Source organism: Haliotis cracherodii, unplaced genomic scaffold (assembly GCF_022045235.1).
Source record: "Haliotis cracherodii isolate W230 unplaced genomic scaffold, xgHalCrac1.p SCAF_6, whole genome shotgun sequence".
Classification (NCBI taxonomy): Eukaryota; Metazoa; Mollusca; class Gastropoda; order Lepetellida; family Haliotidae; genus Haliotis; species Haliotis cracherodii.
In genome coordinates, this window is record NW_027266319.1 from 59,088,497 (window position 1) to 59,106,675 (window position 18,179).

General features: G+C 39.8%; 1 protein-coding gene across 13 annotated transcripts in view; it reads left to right on the forward strand.

Moving 5' to 3' along the window:
- LOC139446128 (muscle calcium channel subunit alpha-1-like) overlaps positions 1 to 18,179 on the forward strand; it is a 156,555-nt gene that overhangs the window by 54,202 nt on the left and 84,174 nt on the right. For all 13 annotated transcript variants that reach the window (XM_071227415.1, XM_071227424.1, XM_071227414.1 and 10 more), the window contains exons 3-4: positions 14,534 to 14,639; positions 14,907 to 15,046. In XM_071227415.1, coding sequence (XP_071083516.1) covers positions 14,534 to 14,639; positions 14,907 to 15,046 — 246 coding nt within the window. The remainder of the gene's footprint in view (positions 1 to 14,533; positions 14,640 to 14,906; positions 15,047 to 18,179) is intronic.

An 18,179-nucleotide genomic window follows, 5' to 3' on the forward strand; every position in this document is an offset into this window, starting at 1 on the left:
ATGGAATTTGTGATCACAAACTATTCCAATCTCATTAAATCAGACCTCAGTTCTCGCTACCGCTAAACAAAGATCTAATGACATCCCATTAGTCATGTCAGAATGACCTTGCATCCGACCAATCAGTGCTTCACTTACCAGATCATGAAAGTGACAATCGGAATGTGATTTTGAATCATACAGCCTCGAAAATTTTAACACGGGGTATTCCAAACAATAGTTACAGGTTTAACGACTGAATCCATACAATCTAGACCCTCAGTGTGTTCTTTTGTTTAGGATTCAAATTTGTAATCGAGAATTTGTTAAAATATGTTTAGAAGCGTAGTCGCCAATTTGAAATTAGTGCCGTAAAGCAAGAGAAATCTGCCTTGTGATTGGTCATTCCACTCGTCGGTCAAAGTTCGCGCAAGGTCGGTCTGACGTGACCCCTAATGGGATGTCCTGAGATCTTTGTTTAGCGGAAGCGAGAACTAAGATCTGATTTTAATGAGATTGTAACTATTCAGGGACCCTTTCAGAAAGACTTTTTCAGCACAACGGCTAAGGAAAGTCAATGTTCAGGCATTGCAACTAGGATCATCTTAAAACTGAGATCACTTAAGATCACTTAGTAGATTGACGACCCAAGTGGGCAATTTTCAGTATAAGTGAAAAAAAGACTTGCCACACTTTCAGAATGTTTTTAGCCCCAAATTCCTTGAATGTCAACTACTTCAGGAACACCTGGAGTCAATGGAATTTTTCAATGATTGTTTTGTTTTGGCAGCCAAATTTGTTGCTTATGTTTTGTTGTTGATATCTTTTCATAACGTTTATGTAACAAAGATGCAAGTTACAATACCCATTAGGTATTTCAATGTGCAGGAATCACCATTTTGTGAAAGAAGAATTAAAATCGGCAAAATAAAGGCTTTTGCTTTGTCATAGGAGTCAGGCATACTTTATGGACTCTCCATGATTTCATAATTTAGAGAGTGAGTGAGTGAGTTTGTTTTTATGCCTGTCTTATCTTTATTCCAGCCATATTATGGGAGGTGAGGTGGGGAGGGGGGGGGGGGGGGGTGGTTAGAGACACAATGCTACAAGCTAGAGAAGCAAACCGTGGTTTTCAGCATGGTGAACCACTGCTTTGACCACTACGCTACCCTACTGCCATTAGCAACGTTAATGTTTTCAGGTCCAAAATTCCTATTTAAGTACCAATGGGACTTAAGAAATGTACTCATGTACGTGTGAATGGGACAAATACATTGATGCTGACCAGCTGAACGCGCTTAATGAACGGGTTAATTGTGTAGGTTATGACTGTATATTATCTATCTAGTGTATGATGCTCAGAGTGAAATGCCATTCAGCAAACTCAAGATGGATAAAATGTCTCCTTCTTGTTGGTATACTTAAATTTAAGGGGGCACACCTATGAATGCCTTGTGTTACACTTTCAAACAAATAATACATTAAGAAAATATGTTTCCATTCCTGACTTTGATATTAAGGAAGTATTTACAATAGAAATACTCTTGAGGTAAACGTTATCTATCAGACACATTTAAAGTTTTGAGAACCTAATAAAATTACAATGTTTTGTTTGCTTGCCATTGTAATGTCAATAGAAGAAATAAGTCTACCCTATTTATCTGAAAGAATTGTTTTAGGGATGTGAAGGATTGGTCCAGCAGTGATAATACTACTTTCCCGACACTAGATCTTGTTAACAGCATTACTCGATACTTTAACTGATACTTTATCTGCGACTTATACAGATAAATGTCCATTTCGTCTCCATGTAAACTGGAACCCACTTACATAACTGTAATTTCCTTTAATCTCCTTTACTGCAAGAACTGGAAGACAGACTTACTGCAAGTGAATTAATTTAGCACCACATTCTGTAAGCATGGTAAGGAGTGGTACATAAGTCATGCGCCAGGATGTTTCAAAAGCAGGCATTAGGCAAGTAGGCTTTTACGCAGCTTTTAGCACTCCTGCTGCCACAGCTGGGGACACACGTTTCACATTTTGTGGGGATATTTCAACACAGCCGAGCTGTGGACACACATTTCACATTTTGTGGAGATATTTCAACACAGCCCAGCTGTGGACACACATTTCACATTTTGTGGGGATATTTCAACACAGCCCAGCTGGGGACACACATTTCACATTTTGTGGGGATATTTCAACACAGCTAAGCTGGGGACACAAGTTTCACATTTTATCGGGATATTTCAACACTGCTTAGCTGGGGATACACGTTTCACATTTTATCGGGATATTTCAACACTGCTTAGCTGGGGACACAAGTTACACATTTTATCGGGATATTTCAACACCGGTTAACTGGGGAAACACGTTTCACATTTTATCGGGATATTTCAACACTGCTTAGCTGGGGACACACGTTTCACATTTTGTGGGGTCATTTCAACACAGCTAAGCTCTGGACACACGTTTCACATTTTGTGTGGATATTTCAACACAGTTAACCTTGGGACACACATTTCACATTTTATCGGGATATTTCAACACAGCCCAGCTGTGGACACACATTTCACATTTTGTGGGGATATTTCAACACAGCTAAGCTGGGGACACGTTTCACATTTTGTGGGGATATTTCAACACAGCCCAGCTGTGGACACACATTTCACATTTTATCGGGATATTTCAAGACAGCTAAGCTGGGGACACACATTTCACATTTTGTGGGGATATTTCAACACAGCACAGCTGTGGACACACATTTCACATTGTCAAGAGAATAACAAACGGAAATAGTTCCATCTAAGTGTCATGTTCACTGCACTGAAATATCACTTCGAAAACCTCAGTCTTACACACAGAAATATGGAATAAAAAATATAACAGTCTACACAGGATATGGTTAAACAAAGACACATTAACAACATGTGATTATGTTTTCCATAATGCCATCTTAAAATAATATATATTTGGATTGATTGAAGGAAAATCTGTTTTGTATGAAAGACTTGGCAGGAAACATAAGTTACATGCATCATAAGCATCTAAAAACATCCTTCAAGCCTTTTAGTGCAATCACGATTAAAGCACAAGAGCGTATGGTCATAAGTTATGGATACAGCATTGTCAGCATTGGGTATTGGTGGTACTGCATAGTTTTATGTACATCATTACGAGGCAGAACCAAAGATCCAAGACAACTGTTTCTTTAGGAAAGAACAGGAAACAGTTGGCACCAGTGGACAAAGCTGAATATTTTGGTTGCAATGTAAACGTAGACTCCTATGAAAATAAGGTTTGGAAAACACGTCTTTATTTCTTTTGTGGGATTTATTATAAATCAATGTTTAGGAGCATATTTATAAGCATTTTTCTTTGTATTTCTCATGGCAATTAGGAGGCTTGTTCTTAGTCATAAGCTGAGATAGATTTATGAGGCATGAGAAGGCCTCCGGAAATTATTGCAACTTTAAGGACATTTCATCGTGAAAACTGCCTCCAAATATGCAGGTCTGGGGGAGCAGCGTGGTGATTATGTTATCATGTCCTCACAGGTGAGGTCTGACATGCATACTTTATTTTCCAAATATAATGGTACATGTATGAGAATATAATGGTCCCGTTTTTGATGTTTTTCTGCGTGTTCTCTGTTGATGGCCTCGTATGCATGTTTCATATTCTAAATATCACAATAGAAATGGGCACTAAATCTTTCAGTCCTAGTTTTTTGGACTGCATGATTTAATGCAAATGATTCCTTGTCAGAAAGGAGTGTTTAATGTGGCCATTACATTGTGTAGGAGTGCTGTGGGCAGTACATATGGTACACAGCATGATGGTAGCATATCATTTTGACGGCACATGGTAAATTTTGAATTTAGATTACATATTTGACAGGAATGAAAAGTAATATATGCTTGTGTTAAATATTAGATTTTGTAATGGATGAAAAAAATCCCAAACATACCATAGGAAAAAAATAAAAAATTGTTTGATAAAAAATAAAGTCTCTCCGTAGAGTTGTGTCCCTTAGTATGCCAGGATCCTATGATTGTCGGTTTGAAGCCCCGATTAGCCCTGATTATATTTCTAGGTTTATCAGCACTCACCATACTCACAGGGCTCAAGCAAAGGGGAAAACATCAAAGTCATCAAAATCCATATTAGCAGCATGGTGAAATACTAACCTTCGACTCGTCACCAATTAGAGAGCTTTTTTGATGGTCTGGAGGTCTATAAGTGTAAGTTTCGCTTGAATCTGTATAAAAATAAAGTCGAATGGAATTGCCATAAACCTTATGCAATGAGGTGAACACATCTGCTTTTTGTATAATTGCAATGGATGGGTGGGCAGGACGAGTGGTTAAAGCATTATCTCCTATTATTAAAACAACCCTCAACACTGACCAATCTTGGTACAGGACAAACCATTCATGGCTTCCTTCATTGTGATGTTGCTGCAATATAGATAAACTATCATAAAACCCTGCTACAGGGTGTGGTGCTGTAAGTAAACTGTTCTGACTTGAGGCTGGTAATATGCCTATCACAGGCAGATAGGTATTACGTATGCTATAATCCACTTTTCCTGCTATGAGATGTTGTTTATTCAGCTGTGATGTAAATCCTGATCCGGCTAGTCTGTAGGCGAAAAGGGAGTTCCAACTGTCGTGCTTCGCATGCCTCCACTTCCTGTTTGGACCGTAATGAAGACGAGCAAATGTTCATCTGCCATCAGAAGCACGCGGTACACACAGGGCTTCGAAGAGAACATTATGTTACTTTGAAGCCCTACCATTCTTTGAATCCTTGCTCTTTACATTAGCACTCCTAGCATTGTCGAGATTAGCCAAGTAGTCAAGGTGTTGGTTCATGCGAAAGACCTGGGTTTGATTCCACCTACAACATGGTACAACTGATGAACAGCAGATTAAACACAACCCATTCACTCTTTCTTTAAAATTATGAAGGTTACAATACCGGTTAACATTTTGTTTTGAAATAGAAAGTGAATGAATTAGTGTTATGGATATTCTTTGTGTTAAGGAACAATGTACTTTATGTAAGAAATAATCGACAAGTGGGAGTTGTTGATCGTACAATAAAACACTGCAGGGAGAATAAACCATGAGGGAAGCATCCCCGAGTGGTTTATTCTCCCTGCAGTGTTTTATTGTACGGTAAACATCCACCAGGTGCCGTTTATTTCTTATATGAAATATCAACCTTTTGTACAGCCTCTTAAAGGATGTTAATAAAATTTACATGGTTTAAAAATATTTATCCTAATTTCAATAATGATGACTCCCTGTATACAATCCAACCTCGGCAATGTTGGACAAGTCCATTTGATGAACAGGGGAGTTAATATATAACTCTCATAATTCTCATGTCAGTTATCTGTACCTTTTCTCCCAATACCGATGGCCATGTCTCACCCACTAGTGGATGTCTTCGTTCAGCCATTGCGTTTATCTGCGTTGCCAAGTTACATCAAGGGGAACAACTCACTTCACAGTCTGGTCCCAGAAAAGGCTTACTATGTTTATAACAATTTTTACGCACTGGTGTGTCACACTGGATGTATCAAATTAATTAAAAATAAGTTAAAAATAAGTTCAAACTAACCCTGATAAGTCGAACTCAAAATTTATGAAGAGCACAACTTATCACAAGTTACAATTTTGTGTCAAGTATAATGCCCTAAACATCAACATCGTGTAACATCAAAGACAGGAATCCATTGATTGGTCCCAGTAGCAACATCGTGTAACATGAAAGACAGGAATCCATTGATTGGCCCCAGTAGCAACATCGTGTAACATCAAAGACAGGAATCCATTGATTGGCCCCAGTAGCAACATCGTGTAACATCAAAGACAGGAATCCATTGATTGGCCCCAGTAGCAACATCGTGTAACATCAAAGACTGGAATCCATTGATTGGCCCCAGTAGCAACATCGTGTAACATGAAAGACAGGAATCCATTGATTGGCCCCAGTAGCAACATCGTGTAACATCAAAGACAGGAATCCATTGATTGGTTCCAGTAGCAACATCGTGTAACATCAAAGACAGGAATCCATTGATTGGCCCCAGTAGCAACATCGTGTAACATCAAAGACAGGAATCCATTGATTGGCTCCAGTAGCAACATCGTGTAACATCGAAGACAGGAATCCATTGATTGGCCCCAGTAGCAACATCGTGTAACATCAAAGACAGGAATCCATTGATTGGCCCCAGTAGCAACATCGTGTAGCATCAAAGACAGGAATCCATTGATTGGCCCCAGTAGAAGCTGCACTGATTAATCAGTATGTTTGTTTGTTTGTTTGTTTTTTTAACGCTGCACTCAGCAGTATTCCAGTTATATGACAGCGGTCTGTATATTATCGAGTCTGGACCAGACAATCCAGTGACTGGCATCATGAGCATTGATCCACTCAAATCGGATATGATGACCTGCATCAACCAAGTCAGCGTCCTGACCACCTGATGACATGCATCAACCAAGTCAGCGTCCTGACCACCCGATGACATGCATCAACCAAGTCAGCGACCTGACCACCCGATGCCAAGCATCAACCAAGTCAGCGACCTGACCACCTGATGCCATGCATCAACCAAGTCAACGACCTGACCACCCGATGCCAAGCATCAACCAAGTCAGCGACCTGACCACCTGATGACATGCATCAACCAAGTCAACGACCTGACCACCCGATGCCAAGCATCAACCAAGTCAGCATCCTGACCACCCGATGCCAAGCATCAACCAAGTCAACGACCTGACCACCCGATGCCAAGCATCAACCAAGTCAGCGACCTGACCACATGGTGACATGCATCAACCAAGTCAATGACCTGACCACCCGATGCCAAGCATCAACCAAGTCAGCATCGTGACCACCTGATGACATGCATCAACCAAGTCAGCATCCTGACCACCCGATGCCAAGCATCAACCAAGTCAACGACCTGACCACCCAATGCCAAGCATAGTCACCTTTTACGGCTGGTATGATTTATCAGTATGGGTAGAAACTGGACTGAGCAATGGCCCCAGGGGGATATCCTCAAATAACATGCACAATGTGTCTGATGGCTAGGTCAGATGACAATGCAGGTGTGTCGAACCCTGGGTAGATGTTCTGTCCACTTGACCACAAAGTGGTCTCCCTCATCAGCATAACAACTGACATTCAAACCTCGAGCCTTGTCATTGAGACTTTATACATCATCAAAGTGCTGACACGGTTTCACAGTTTCGGAGAAGCTCAGAGTATGCCCTCTGAATGTTTTGGACACTTAATACTACTCAGAGAAACAAAACGGGGTTATGTAGTTAAAGATAAAAGGCATACTGTACATGATATATACCAAATTTCCTTGATAAACACCCGGGCCAATATTTCTTTCAGACACTTTTTATCCCCAGCGTTTAATTGCAATGATATTAAAGGGGAGAATTCCGTGCATAAAAACTACTAAAACTAAACTAAAAAAAATATTTGAGAAAATAAATTTCTTCTATATATCTGTAGCTCTCACCTGTGAATTAGGGTTGACTTGTGTTGTAAATTAGAGCAGTCTGGCTGGATTTGCTATGTTTGAACTTCTTTGAATAATGTTATGCAAGATGTTTTGTGAATTTAAGCCTGATTCAAAGTATTTGAAACTAAAAATAGCCCTCCAATCAAATTATGGTCATTAGAAAGAGAAATTCTGTGCTAATTTAGCGATAAAAGATGGTAATGTCACTTCCCAAACGAAGCTGTAATACCGAATGCCGAGGATCTGATGAAGTAAGTTTTTATGTTGACTTTACTTTGGAGTCATTCAGAAGTCTGTTCCAGTACTGAAGTGAAATCCTGTAGTTTGTGAGAGGCTATTCCCCTGACATTTGTGGGGGGCAGATTGGTCCCTGTCTGGCATACACACATCTCCCTAGTTGTGTGGAACATCCTATCTGGCATACACACATCTTGGTAGTTGTTTGGAAACACATATAAACAGATCCAGCCATCTGGATATACAATTACCTTCCATATTGCACAAGAATCTTTCCCAATCTCAAGTCAGTGGGCTTACCTAATGTTATTTTCTCATTAGTCAAGACAGGTTAGGTTTGAAATACCAATGTGAAAGGTGATAGAAGTAGGCCATGTTGGTATGTGGCTTTGATTGACAGATGCTCATATATATTGAAATTTGGTCTTCAAAAGTCATGAATTATGGATTCAGTCATCTGTTATTTCACTACATGTCATGTGTTGACTTTATTGTTTTCATTGGATTTGAGTCCGTTAAAAAGAAGCTGATGGGAGAGAAAGGTTAAGCTTTGAACTATTTGGTCGGAGACAAGCTTTAAAATGTAAGCTGTTTTACTTTTCTTCATAGTTTGGCATCAGACTCTTGTTCTCAGCTGGAAGCAGTGGAGAATGAAATGTGGTCACTCTAGAGAAGCTATTGAACTATTATTTTTTCTCCATTTATAAAGTGAACACTCTCTTACTCGCTCACTTACTCATCAACTCTCTCACTCACTCACTCACTCACTCACTCAATTACTCATGCACACACCCAGTCACCCACCCATTCACTTACACACCCAATCACTCACTCACTCACACCCCCAATCACTCGCTCACTCACCCAATCACCCACTCACTCACTCACACTCAATCACTCACTCACTCATACACCCAATCACCCCAATAACTCACTCACACACCCAATCACTCACTCACTCACACACCCAATCACTAACTCACTCACTCACCCACCCAATCAACCACCCACTCACTCACATTGTATGACAATGTACATCTTCCCGAGGCAAAAGAGTTAACTGACTTTAAAAGTCCAGATTCCACCTTTGCCGAACTAGGGTGGAATTCCTGGGCTCGATCGTAGCGCCACCAGTGGTTATTACCAGTTATGTCCCTTCTATGCCTCTCCTATGGACCAATCAGATTCCACCTCTCGTATCACTTGCATTTGTTTCAAACAAAACGGTGGCGCCAAGTCAAGACGATCTGATCGATGATAAAGATCTATATTGTGATAAAACGAGGCTTACATCGCAAAGTGCATCAATTCACGTGAGCACCTTGATTAAAAACATGAAAAGATTTAGAAAATATCTGTTGACAACGAGTTAGTGGTGCACATGCTTTACAAATCCTGCAGTCGACCAAAATCTGCATGACACTCTACGAACCGGATTTCGATTTTGGTGCGCGATTTTGATTAGACTATGCATAGACTCGTTAGCCCAGCCAAAATGTAACTCCATAATGCCAGCCTAGTTCGGCAAGGGTGGAAACTGGACTTTATTAGTCAGTTAACTCCCTTGCCTCATGAAGATGGACAATGAATCACAGAAAGCAACTTCTTACCTTTGTAGAACACTCGTCACAAATATGGTGACATAATTGTATCAATACAAGACACACCAATTCACAACACCAACATCCGTATTTCAGTGAATCGGTACAAGCATGGTCGAAAAGACTCATGGAGTGACTCCATCTTTCACTCATCACTCCACCTGATAATCATAATGACAAACAGATTTCTAATCATTACCATCGCGTCATTTCCAGTACAAAATGAGGTATGCTATCACCCAGCATGATCCCATCACCACCTGTTAATAAAACTGGGTGAACCCCGGCACTGAATGATGAAGATTATTGGATGTTTCTTAGTGAACCCTACAGAGTAGAACTACTAAACTCCTCATTAAGGCATCGTGTAGGAAGCTAGCTTCAGGTTCAAGTACTGAGATGAAATTCTATGGGTAGAGGATCTTTTCAACACCTATTCGAATTTCATGCATGAAGGAGAGTTTTAACAAACCATTCTTTATGTGGTATTTGGTCCATGTTAAAAGGCAGAGGAAATTAACGATGTTGCTGTGTCGTGTACAGATTGGGAGTTTGTAAGTTTATGCATGGGTTATTTGAAAAAGGATTGATGGATTGATTGATTGATTGATTAATGTTTGAATTAATGTAGAATATGACATATTATGGGACCTATATGGTTTTTGTACAACTGTGTCCACTTTTTCCTGCTGCTGATGGATAGAACAAGCTAATTGCCCTCCTCACCCGGACCTGAAAGTATGGAAAGTATGTCAAGACTTTCATTACATTCCAAAGTTAAATGTACTTTCCAAACATCTATCTTTGTTGTTCTGCTCCCTCTTGGAATTAGCCATTTCTGTTAAGATTTTAAGCTCACCAGGTCTGAAAGCAGTCTTTTTAAGTGGCTGTCTTTGTTGACATTTTAAACTGTTGACATCATATCCAGGTGAGCTACAGTGCCATTTTCAGAGGGATTTGTTGTAATACCTTCTTAAAAGCTGTTAAAAATCACTGAAATGGAAATTATGAATCAAGTTGATACATTGTACACTGAAAATCAAAAATAGATATATTTCCGTTAAAGCCCAGATTCCTCATTGTGGCTTCGTGTCTGGGGCAGGTTGTTCATGCTATTTCTGGAATAATGTTCCAGGAATGTCATCCAAGAACAGTTTAGAATGTGCTTGCAGAAGGATCTTCCCTGTCTGTGTCATAAGGACAAAATATATCCGGTTTTGTTGGCAGATGAAAATATTTCCAAAAATATTCCACTGACGTAGAAAATGGCAACTTGGAGGAATTGTGTACAAATTTTTTTTCATGGTAATATTTAATGTCTCTTTGCACTAGAAAATCATGTCTTTTTGAATGGTGTCTAGGGCATGCTGCCACACTATTCCTGAAGCATGATGTACCAGTGACTGAACCCCTCCGACATTTGCAGGGTGTTCAGGAAACCAAATCTTCATCCACACCTATCAGCATGTTGGCCCAGCGTTTCCTGACTGGTGGAGGATGCCACACATTCCTGCTTCACATACCTGTACATAATCTCCCCAGTTGCTCAGTCAGACTAGAAAGGGTTCCTGCAAACCAAGCCGCTTGCTTCATTTGATCAGTCACAACCAGCAGCCAAACCTTCACCGTGATTGTTTTCATATGGGGGCTCTGAATTGTCTCCTTCACAGATCTGGTTCGTGTAGAACTGTTGAGCGTTGCAAAGATATGCCATGACCTGTTGGAATATGGGAGAGTAGGGTATTGTTGTTTACAGTGGGAATATGAATTGATATTCTATACAATAAACGAAAACGAACACGCTTATAATGAACTAACGGATATAACGAACTAACTTTTTAGTCCAGACTATATGCTGTAGTTATGCTGTATATATGATCATAACGAATTACGGTTATAACGAACTAAAATAAGTAGTTCTTTGAGTTCGTTATAACAGTAGTTTACTGTATGTGAGTGAGTGAGTAAGGTTGTATGATGCTTTTAGCATTATTCAGCCTTATCACGGCAAGGGATACCAGAAATGGGCTTCACACATTGTACCTATGTGGAGATTTGTATTCAGGTCTATACAAGCAGATGCTTTTGTATAACACTTTTTTGAAATTATGTTTTGCGTGCAATAAATAAATTGCAAGTTATTACATGGCACTTGATTGACTAAACCAAGCAATTTCTTTTGCGTTTATGTTTCCATAAACTGAAAAAGAAAATTGTAAGCAACACCCACAAATGGACCACTGTGTCTTGATTGGTTGATAATAGAATGGGCGGGGCGGGCTTGTGTTGCGTTATTGCGCAGAACAATGTTGTTATGCCTGGAAGCAGCTGTTTTGCACTAGGATATGGTGCAAGTTTAGATTTGTTTAATTTCTTAAGTTCTACTGACAATGACAAGTGTAAACAGATTTAAAACACCTGGAGTATTACTTCAATGAAAACTAGAAACCTTTTGGGGGAAATGAATGTAGTCCCCTGCTGGTAGAGAAAGAATCTAGACATTAGCCCTCCTGTGGGGAAATTCTGTCTCCTGATAGAGACAGGGGCTAGACATTAGCCTTCCTGTGGGGGAATTCAGTCTCCTGATAGAGACAGGGGCTAGACATTAGCCTTCCTGTGGGGGAATTCAGTCTCCTGATAGAGACAGGGGCTAGACATTAGCCCTCCTGTGGGGGAATTCAGTCTCCTGATAGAGACAGGGGCTAGACATTAGCCTTCCTGTGGGGGAATTCAGTCTCCTGATAGAGACAGGGGCTAGACATTAGCCTTCCTGTGGGGGAATTCAGTCTCCTGATAGAGACAGGGGCTAGACATTAGCCTTCCTGTGGGGGAATTCTGTCTCCTGATAGAGACAGGGGCTAGACATTAGCCCTCCTGTGGGGGAATTTTGTCTCCTGATAGAGACATGGGCTAGACATTAGCCCTCCTGTGGGGGAATTCTGTCTCCTGATAGAGACAGGGGCTAGACGTTAGCCTTCCTGTGGGGGAACTCAGTCTCCTGATAGAGACAGGGGCTAGACATTAGCCCTCCTGTGGGGGAATTCTGTCTCCTGATTTTGAATTGCTAGACATTAGCCTAGCTGTGGGGAATTCAGTCGCCTGATTTTGAATTGCTAGACATTAGCCTAGCTGTGGGGAATTCAGTCTCCTGATTTTGAATTGCTAGACATTAGCCTAGCTGTGGGGTAATTCAGTCTCCTGATTTTGAATTGCTAGACATTAGCCTAGCTGTGGGGAATTCAGTCTCCTGATTTTGAATTGCAAGACAATGGAGGATTTTTAAAGTCCTTGGATAGTGACCGAGGCATGAGATTCTGTATTGGGAAATGCAGTTCTCTTCTACAATTGCTTGATAGATGGGTGTCAGTTCCTGCAGACATTGTCCTCATTATCAGCCTCTGTTTGTGTCAGGCTCTCCCATGACTCATACTTTCACAGTAATTTGTTTGTCAAGGCTGAGAATGAAATATCAATTCATAATAAACTGGAATACTCAAATGGAAGGGACTGCTGAAACCCAGTTAGTTGCAAGTGAAAGTTCTTGGTGTCAAATTCTTACCAAACTCCCACAAATCTGAAAGCACATTACCGTATTCGACGCTATAAGTGCCCTGCTCTAATAAGCGCCCATGGCCATATTTGCTAATATACTGGCTAGTGAACAATCCAAATTAGCACCCCTTCCGTTTGATCAATGTACACAAGACTTATTTATTCGTGTATAATACGCACTCGTGTGTAATAAGCACCCTCAATTATGGGCAATTAAATTCTGGAAAAATATATCTGTCGTATAGAAACATTTCAGGCTGTCAGCATAAACCACGAAATTTATCTTTCCACTTTTTTTTTTCACCAAAATAATATTCTAATAAGAGCTCCCTATTTCTAATTTTGAGAGCGCCCTGGGTGCTTATTACGTCGAATACGGTATGTATATCTCATAAATGAATGCATGTCAGTTGTATTTCCTATAGGCATGTGTACTGGGTGCCGTTGTACAAAACAACCTTAGCGCTATGACTGTCATACGTCTATGTTAAGGTATGGGAGTTACGATCACCTGAGCGCTAAGATCACTCTGTACAATGGCACCCCAGTTCATAAATCCTAACTGGTTTTATTTCCTTATTTTTATCGGTATGCATACTGGATAAAGAATGAACAACAGATTACAATATGAGAACACCCTAATTTTTCTTCCTACTCCCATGGGGCGATTAATCCTCCCAAATTGATATTTCTGTGGTTTATACATTCGCCTACTTTCCTATACAGGTGACATCTGAGACGGTTACATCTTCATTCATTGACACTTATTTATATTTCAGGAACTGTGTATTTTGGTTTGTGTAGTTCGGTAAACCCTGGACAAAGAGGGATGGAAGAGTTTGTGAAACAGTCAATCACCAACTGATCAAGGAATTAGTTTATTTTGCTTGTAACTGTCAGTTGAATTGAAAAAACTTGAAATCCTTAATACTTTTACATTTTATGATGAGGTACTGAAATATACAACAAAGATTAGGGACATCGGTTTGATTGGAAGTGACAAGCATGTGACAGTACCTGCACGCTGCTGTTGACAATTACTTAACTGTTAAAATTCTAGATTTTCCCCGACCCTATAACTATATAGGACAATTGATCTTGTTGAGATTCATAGGCATTTGCATCATGAGTGTGTTTGTTTGGCCTGCTGACCTTGGTATTGGTTTTACAATGCGTTTACTTGCAAGTTTTCATTATTAAGAATCTGGGGTAGAATAGGTCTTCAGCAACCCATGCTTGTCGTAAGAGGCGACTAACGGGATCGGGTGGTCAGGCTCGCTGACTTGGTTGAAGCGTGTCATCAATCCCAATTGTGTGATTGATGCTGATGATATCAATCACTGAATTGTTTGGTCCAGACTCAATTATTTACAGACCGCCGTCATATAGCTGGAATATTGTGGAGTGCGGCATTAAACAACAAACAAACAAATGAACAAAGCATGTTTTCAGTATTAAGAAACATACCATTCTTGCCTTCGCCATGAATACCTGCAAGGTTGCTGATGCTGCATTAAACAGTAATCCCTCACTTACTTGCTCGTGCAGATTTATGTTTGTCATGTTCAAACTGTGAAATGTTTGCCTTAACGCTAGTCACAGCCTTCGAGTATTTGATTCTGATCACCATCTTCGCCAACTGCATTGCGCTGGCAGTGTACACGCCGTTCCCCAAGTCAGATTCCAACGAAGTCAATGCAGCATTGGTATGTATGGATTAAATTACCATTTTAACAATTCCAAGGATTAAAAAAACAGTACATTATAAGCATCAACATGTTTTTCAATGTTTATATTACTCTGAAAATTTTATATTTTTATTATTTTTATTATTATTATTAGTAGTAGTAGTAGTAGTGGTAGTAGTAGATTTCAGATACATATAATAAACAGTATAATAAACAATATAATAAATAGTATGGTTATTGTATATTATTAAGGTGGTTGGTAAATTTTATTGTTTTGTCTTTCAGGAAAAGATAGAGTATGTGTTCATTGTGATATTTACACTGGAAGCTGTTCTCAAGATAATAGCATACGGCTTTGTTCTTCATGCTGGTGCTTATCTACGAAACGGATGGAATATCTTAGATTTTATCATAGTTGTTATAGGGTGAGTATGAGCTTTTAATTGATATTTTTACACTTTTTCAGTGATTATATGAATGTAGATTAAAAAACAACCTTTCACGGACTGAAACGCTGCAGTTCACACTTACACAAACATGTCGTTCAATTTAGTGTGATTATTGCCTGTTCAAAGACAGCAGTACTCTCATGGTTGTTTAGGATAAGGTACTATGCCTGACCTGGCATAAGGAATCACAAGTCAAAATGTGGAGTTTCCTCCCTTAGCCAGGATCATGAGGCCTAATCTCAGATTTGGCCCATTTGATAACTGTTCTCAACACAGTACCCCATCTTCCTGAAGCATACTTTGCAAATCCAGCAATCGACTGAAATGTGTACATCAGTTTACAAAGCGGATGTCGATTTGGTTACACGATTTTGATTGGACTTTGCATAGACTCGTTAGTCCAGACAAAATATAACTCCATAGTTCCAGGGTGGTAACTGAACTTTAGCTCCCTTGCCTCAGGAAGATGCACAGTACCCAAGAGATTCCCCAGAGTGGTGTATGTCTACAACTGGCATCACTTGGGCTTTCTTCACATGTCCAGCATACATACCATGATATAACCAAAATACTGTTCATGATGCATTGGGCCGAATTCTGTCCAACTCGGGTTGGAAACCTTTTGTCTTCAGTAGTTCTTCTAGTTCTTCTGGGAAGGAAAGACCCAAACAATAGTGGCACCAAAGAAGGACGCAGATGGTTGCCATGACAGTTTCTTTGTCTATTTTTTTCAGTCCCATAAACTTGTTTATATGGGAAATGAATATAAATATTTTCTGTTTTAATACATTTGTATCTGTGTTGGAGGTTGAGTCCCAGATTCACCTCAATAATGATCCTATGTGACCTAACCCATCCTTGAGGGTTTTATCAAGGGGTAACTGTCGATGGCCTGCATCTTCTTAAGACTGCCACATGGTGAAAAAACTGAAAACAAATACTGTTGGTTGAAGTGGTCATGGATATCTCTGTTGTCTTCTGCTGCTACTTGCTGTGCAGTCTTGAAGCCATTATCATATGATCATGGGTGCGAATCCCAGATCCAGTTGTCCTTTTGTTATTTTTTACATTTTTTACATGTGTGTTACTATTGTGCTGGAACAATGCATGAATGATCCCCGCTATTGTGTCTCTGAAAGGTGTGTACAATATTCTAATCCGTCTCTAAACATGGCCACCTTGGCAGCCATATTGAAAATGTAATGTTTATCCTTAACTCAGGCATATCTGCTTGTATCATTATGAATTTTGATATGCAGCAAGTATGTGGTATGTGGAATAACATATACACATAGTCTATTAACATTTTTTCATAATGCAGGTGAGCTACATAGCCTAGTGGCTACAATTTAGTTATGATTAATAGCCACAAAACTATTGAATGTTTCAAAGAATGTCTGTTCATAGATTGTGAGTGAATAGTGCGATATGTCATACTCAGAGTACATATAAGATACTAAAATCTTAAAGATATCCACACAAACAAATCCAATTAAAATTACATTTAAAAATGCAGATGGAAATTCCTCTGATTTGAAAGTTTCATTCCTTAATGGATAGACTTAAGAAGATTATGTTTTTTTCTTTAGTAATTCATGTAACAGTAAGACGGTAACATTGATTTGTTCACGAAGTGGAAGTACTTTGGGCGGGAATGTGTGATTCTGACTTGAGAACGTGTATGGTACTCGTGGAATCTAGTAATATATTGACTTCTTTATTACACAAGCAAAGAGATGGGGTGTAAATCACCAACTTAATCAATCTCAGTACATTCAGTTGATTGGTTGAAAATAGTGTTTGATGTATGTATACATTTCCTGACAAAATGAGGCTCTATACGAGGGTGAAAACACTTACTGAAATTTGGTAAAATTAAAACGAACAGTTTTGATAGATGGATTAGATAATAGAACTATGAGGAAACACTGGTTGTTTAGAATGACATGTTCAACTGACTTTGTACCGTGCTTGCTGCTCATAAGTCCTGTTTTTTGTTTTGTTTTTTTGTTTAATGTCACACTCAACAATATTCCAGCTATATGACGCCGGTCTGTAAATAATTGAGTCTGGACCAGACAATCAAAGACTGACATCATGAGCATCGATCCTGATTGGGATACAATGACATGCATCAACCAAGTCCCGACCACCCGATCCTGTTAGTCGCCTCTTATGACAAGCATAGCGCTTAAACCTCAAAGGGTGCCATATATGTCTGTGTCATCTGCCTTGACCTTGCTGTAAAATGGCTACCCATCTCCATGGTGTACACAGCATCTCCAGCATGTAGGGATGAACATCAAGTTCCTGTTGAGTCCTTTAATGCCCCTGTTAGTTGATTTAATACCACTAAATGATGTTAGGGTACCATTCATTGAGTCAAGCTGTCAAAATTGAGTCTTTATTTCGTCAACAGCAATGAAATAGTCACCAGTAATGATAGAGAACGTGGTCCAGCATTCACCCACTGCAGGGTGTGGTGGAAAGTTATTGAGTCTAAATTGTGAGGAAATAACCAGGTTAAAGACGGCCTGGGATATATTGTCCAAATTACAGTCTAAGGAACACAAATGCCAGCTGATTAAGTGACAAATAATTATTGTGTGGCAGGACACCCCATGTTGAGCCTCACGCACTCATCAATACTTTTTACAAGATGAGTGATTGGAGTAGGTCAGGGGTCAGGGGGTCAGATTCTGGCTAATTGTCAGCCTTGTGTATTGTGGAATACTACCAGATTCAGGCCAGTGGCTAGGATAAGGAATGGAAAGCCCTAAGGGATTGAGTAATCAGGGCGAGGAGCCGCCATGATCCGGGATCATAAACTGGAAGAATCCGACGTGGATTCTGTTCGGAACCCGGGCTATCTCTCCTCAGCGCGATATCTTCTCTGTTGGAATAATTGCTTTTGTCACAAGTTTCGAAGAATTATTGAGATAATAAATTCATGCTTTTCCCAGGGGTCTATGTAATTGTAATGATTTTTCGGTGGTGGTGGTGAATGGTATAATCTTCCTGTGGAGCTATGCTACCTGTTTGTAACATGTTTGTGGGTGGTATGCTGTGGTCTGTGTGTGATGAATGTGTTTTGTTGTAGACGGCAGAC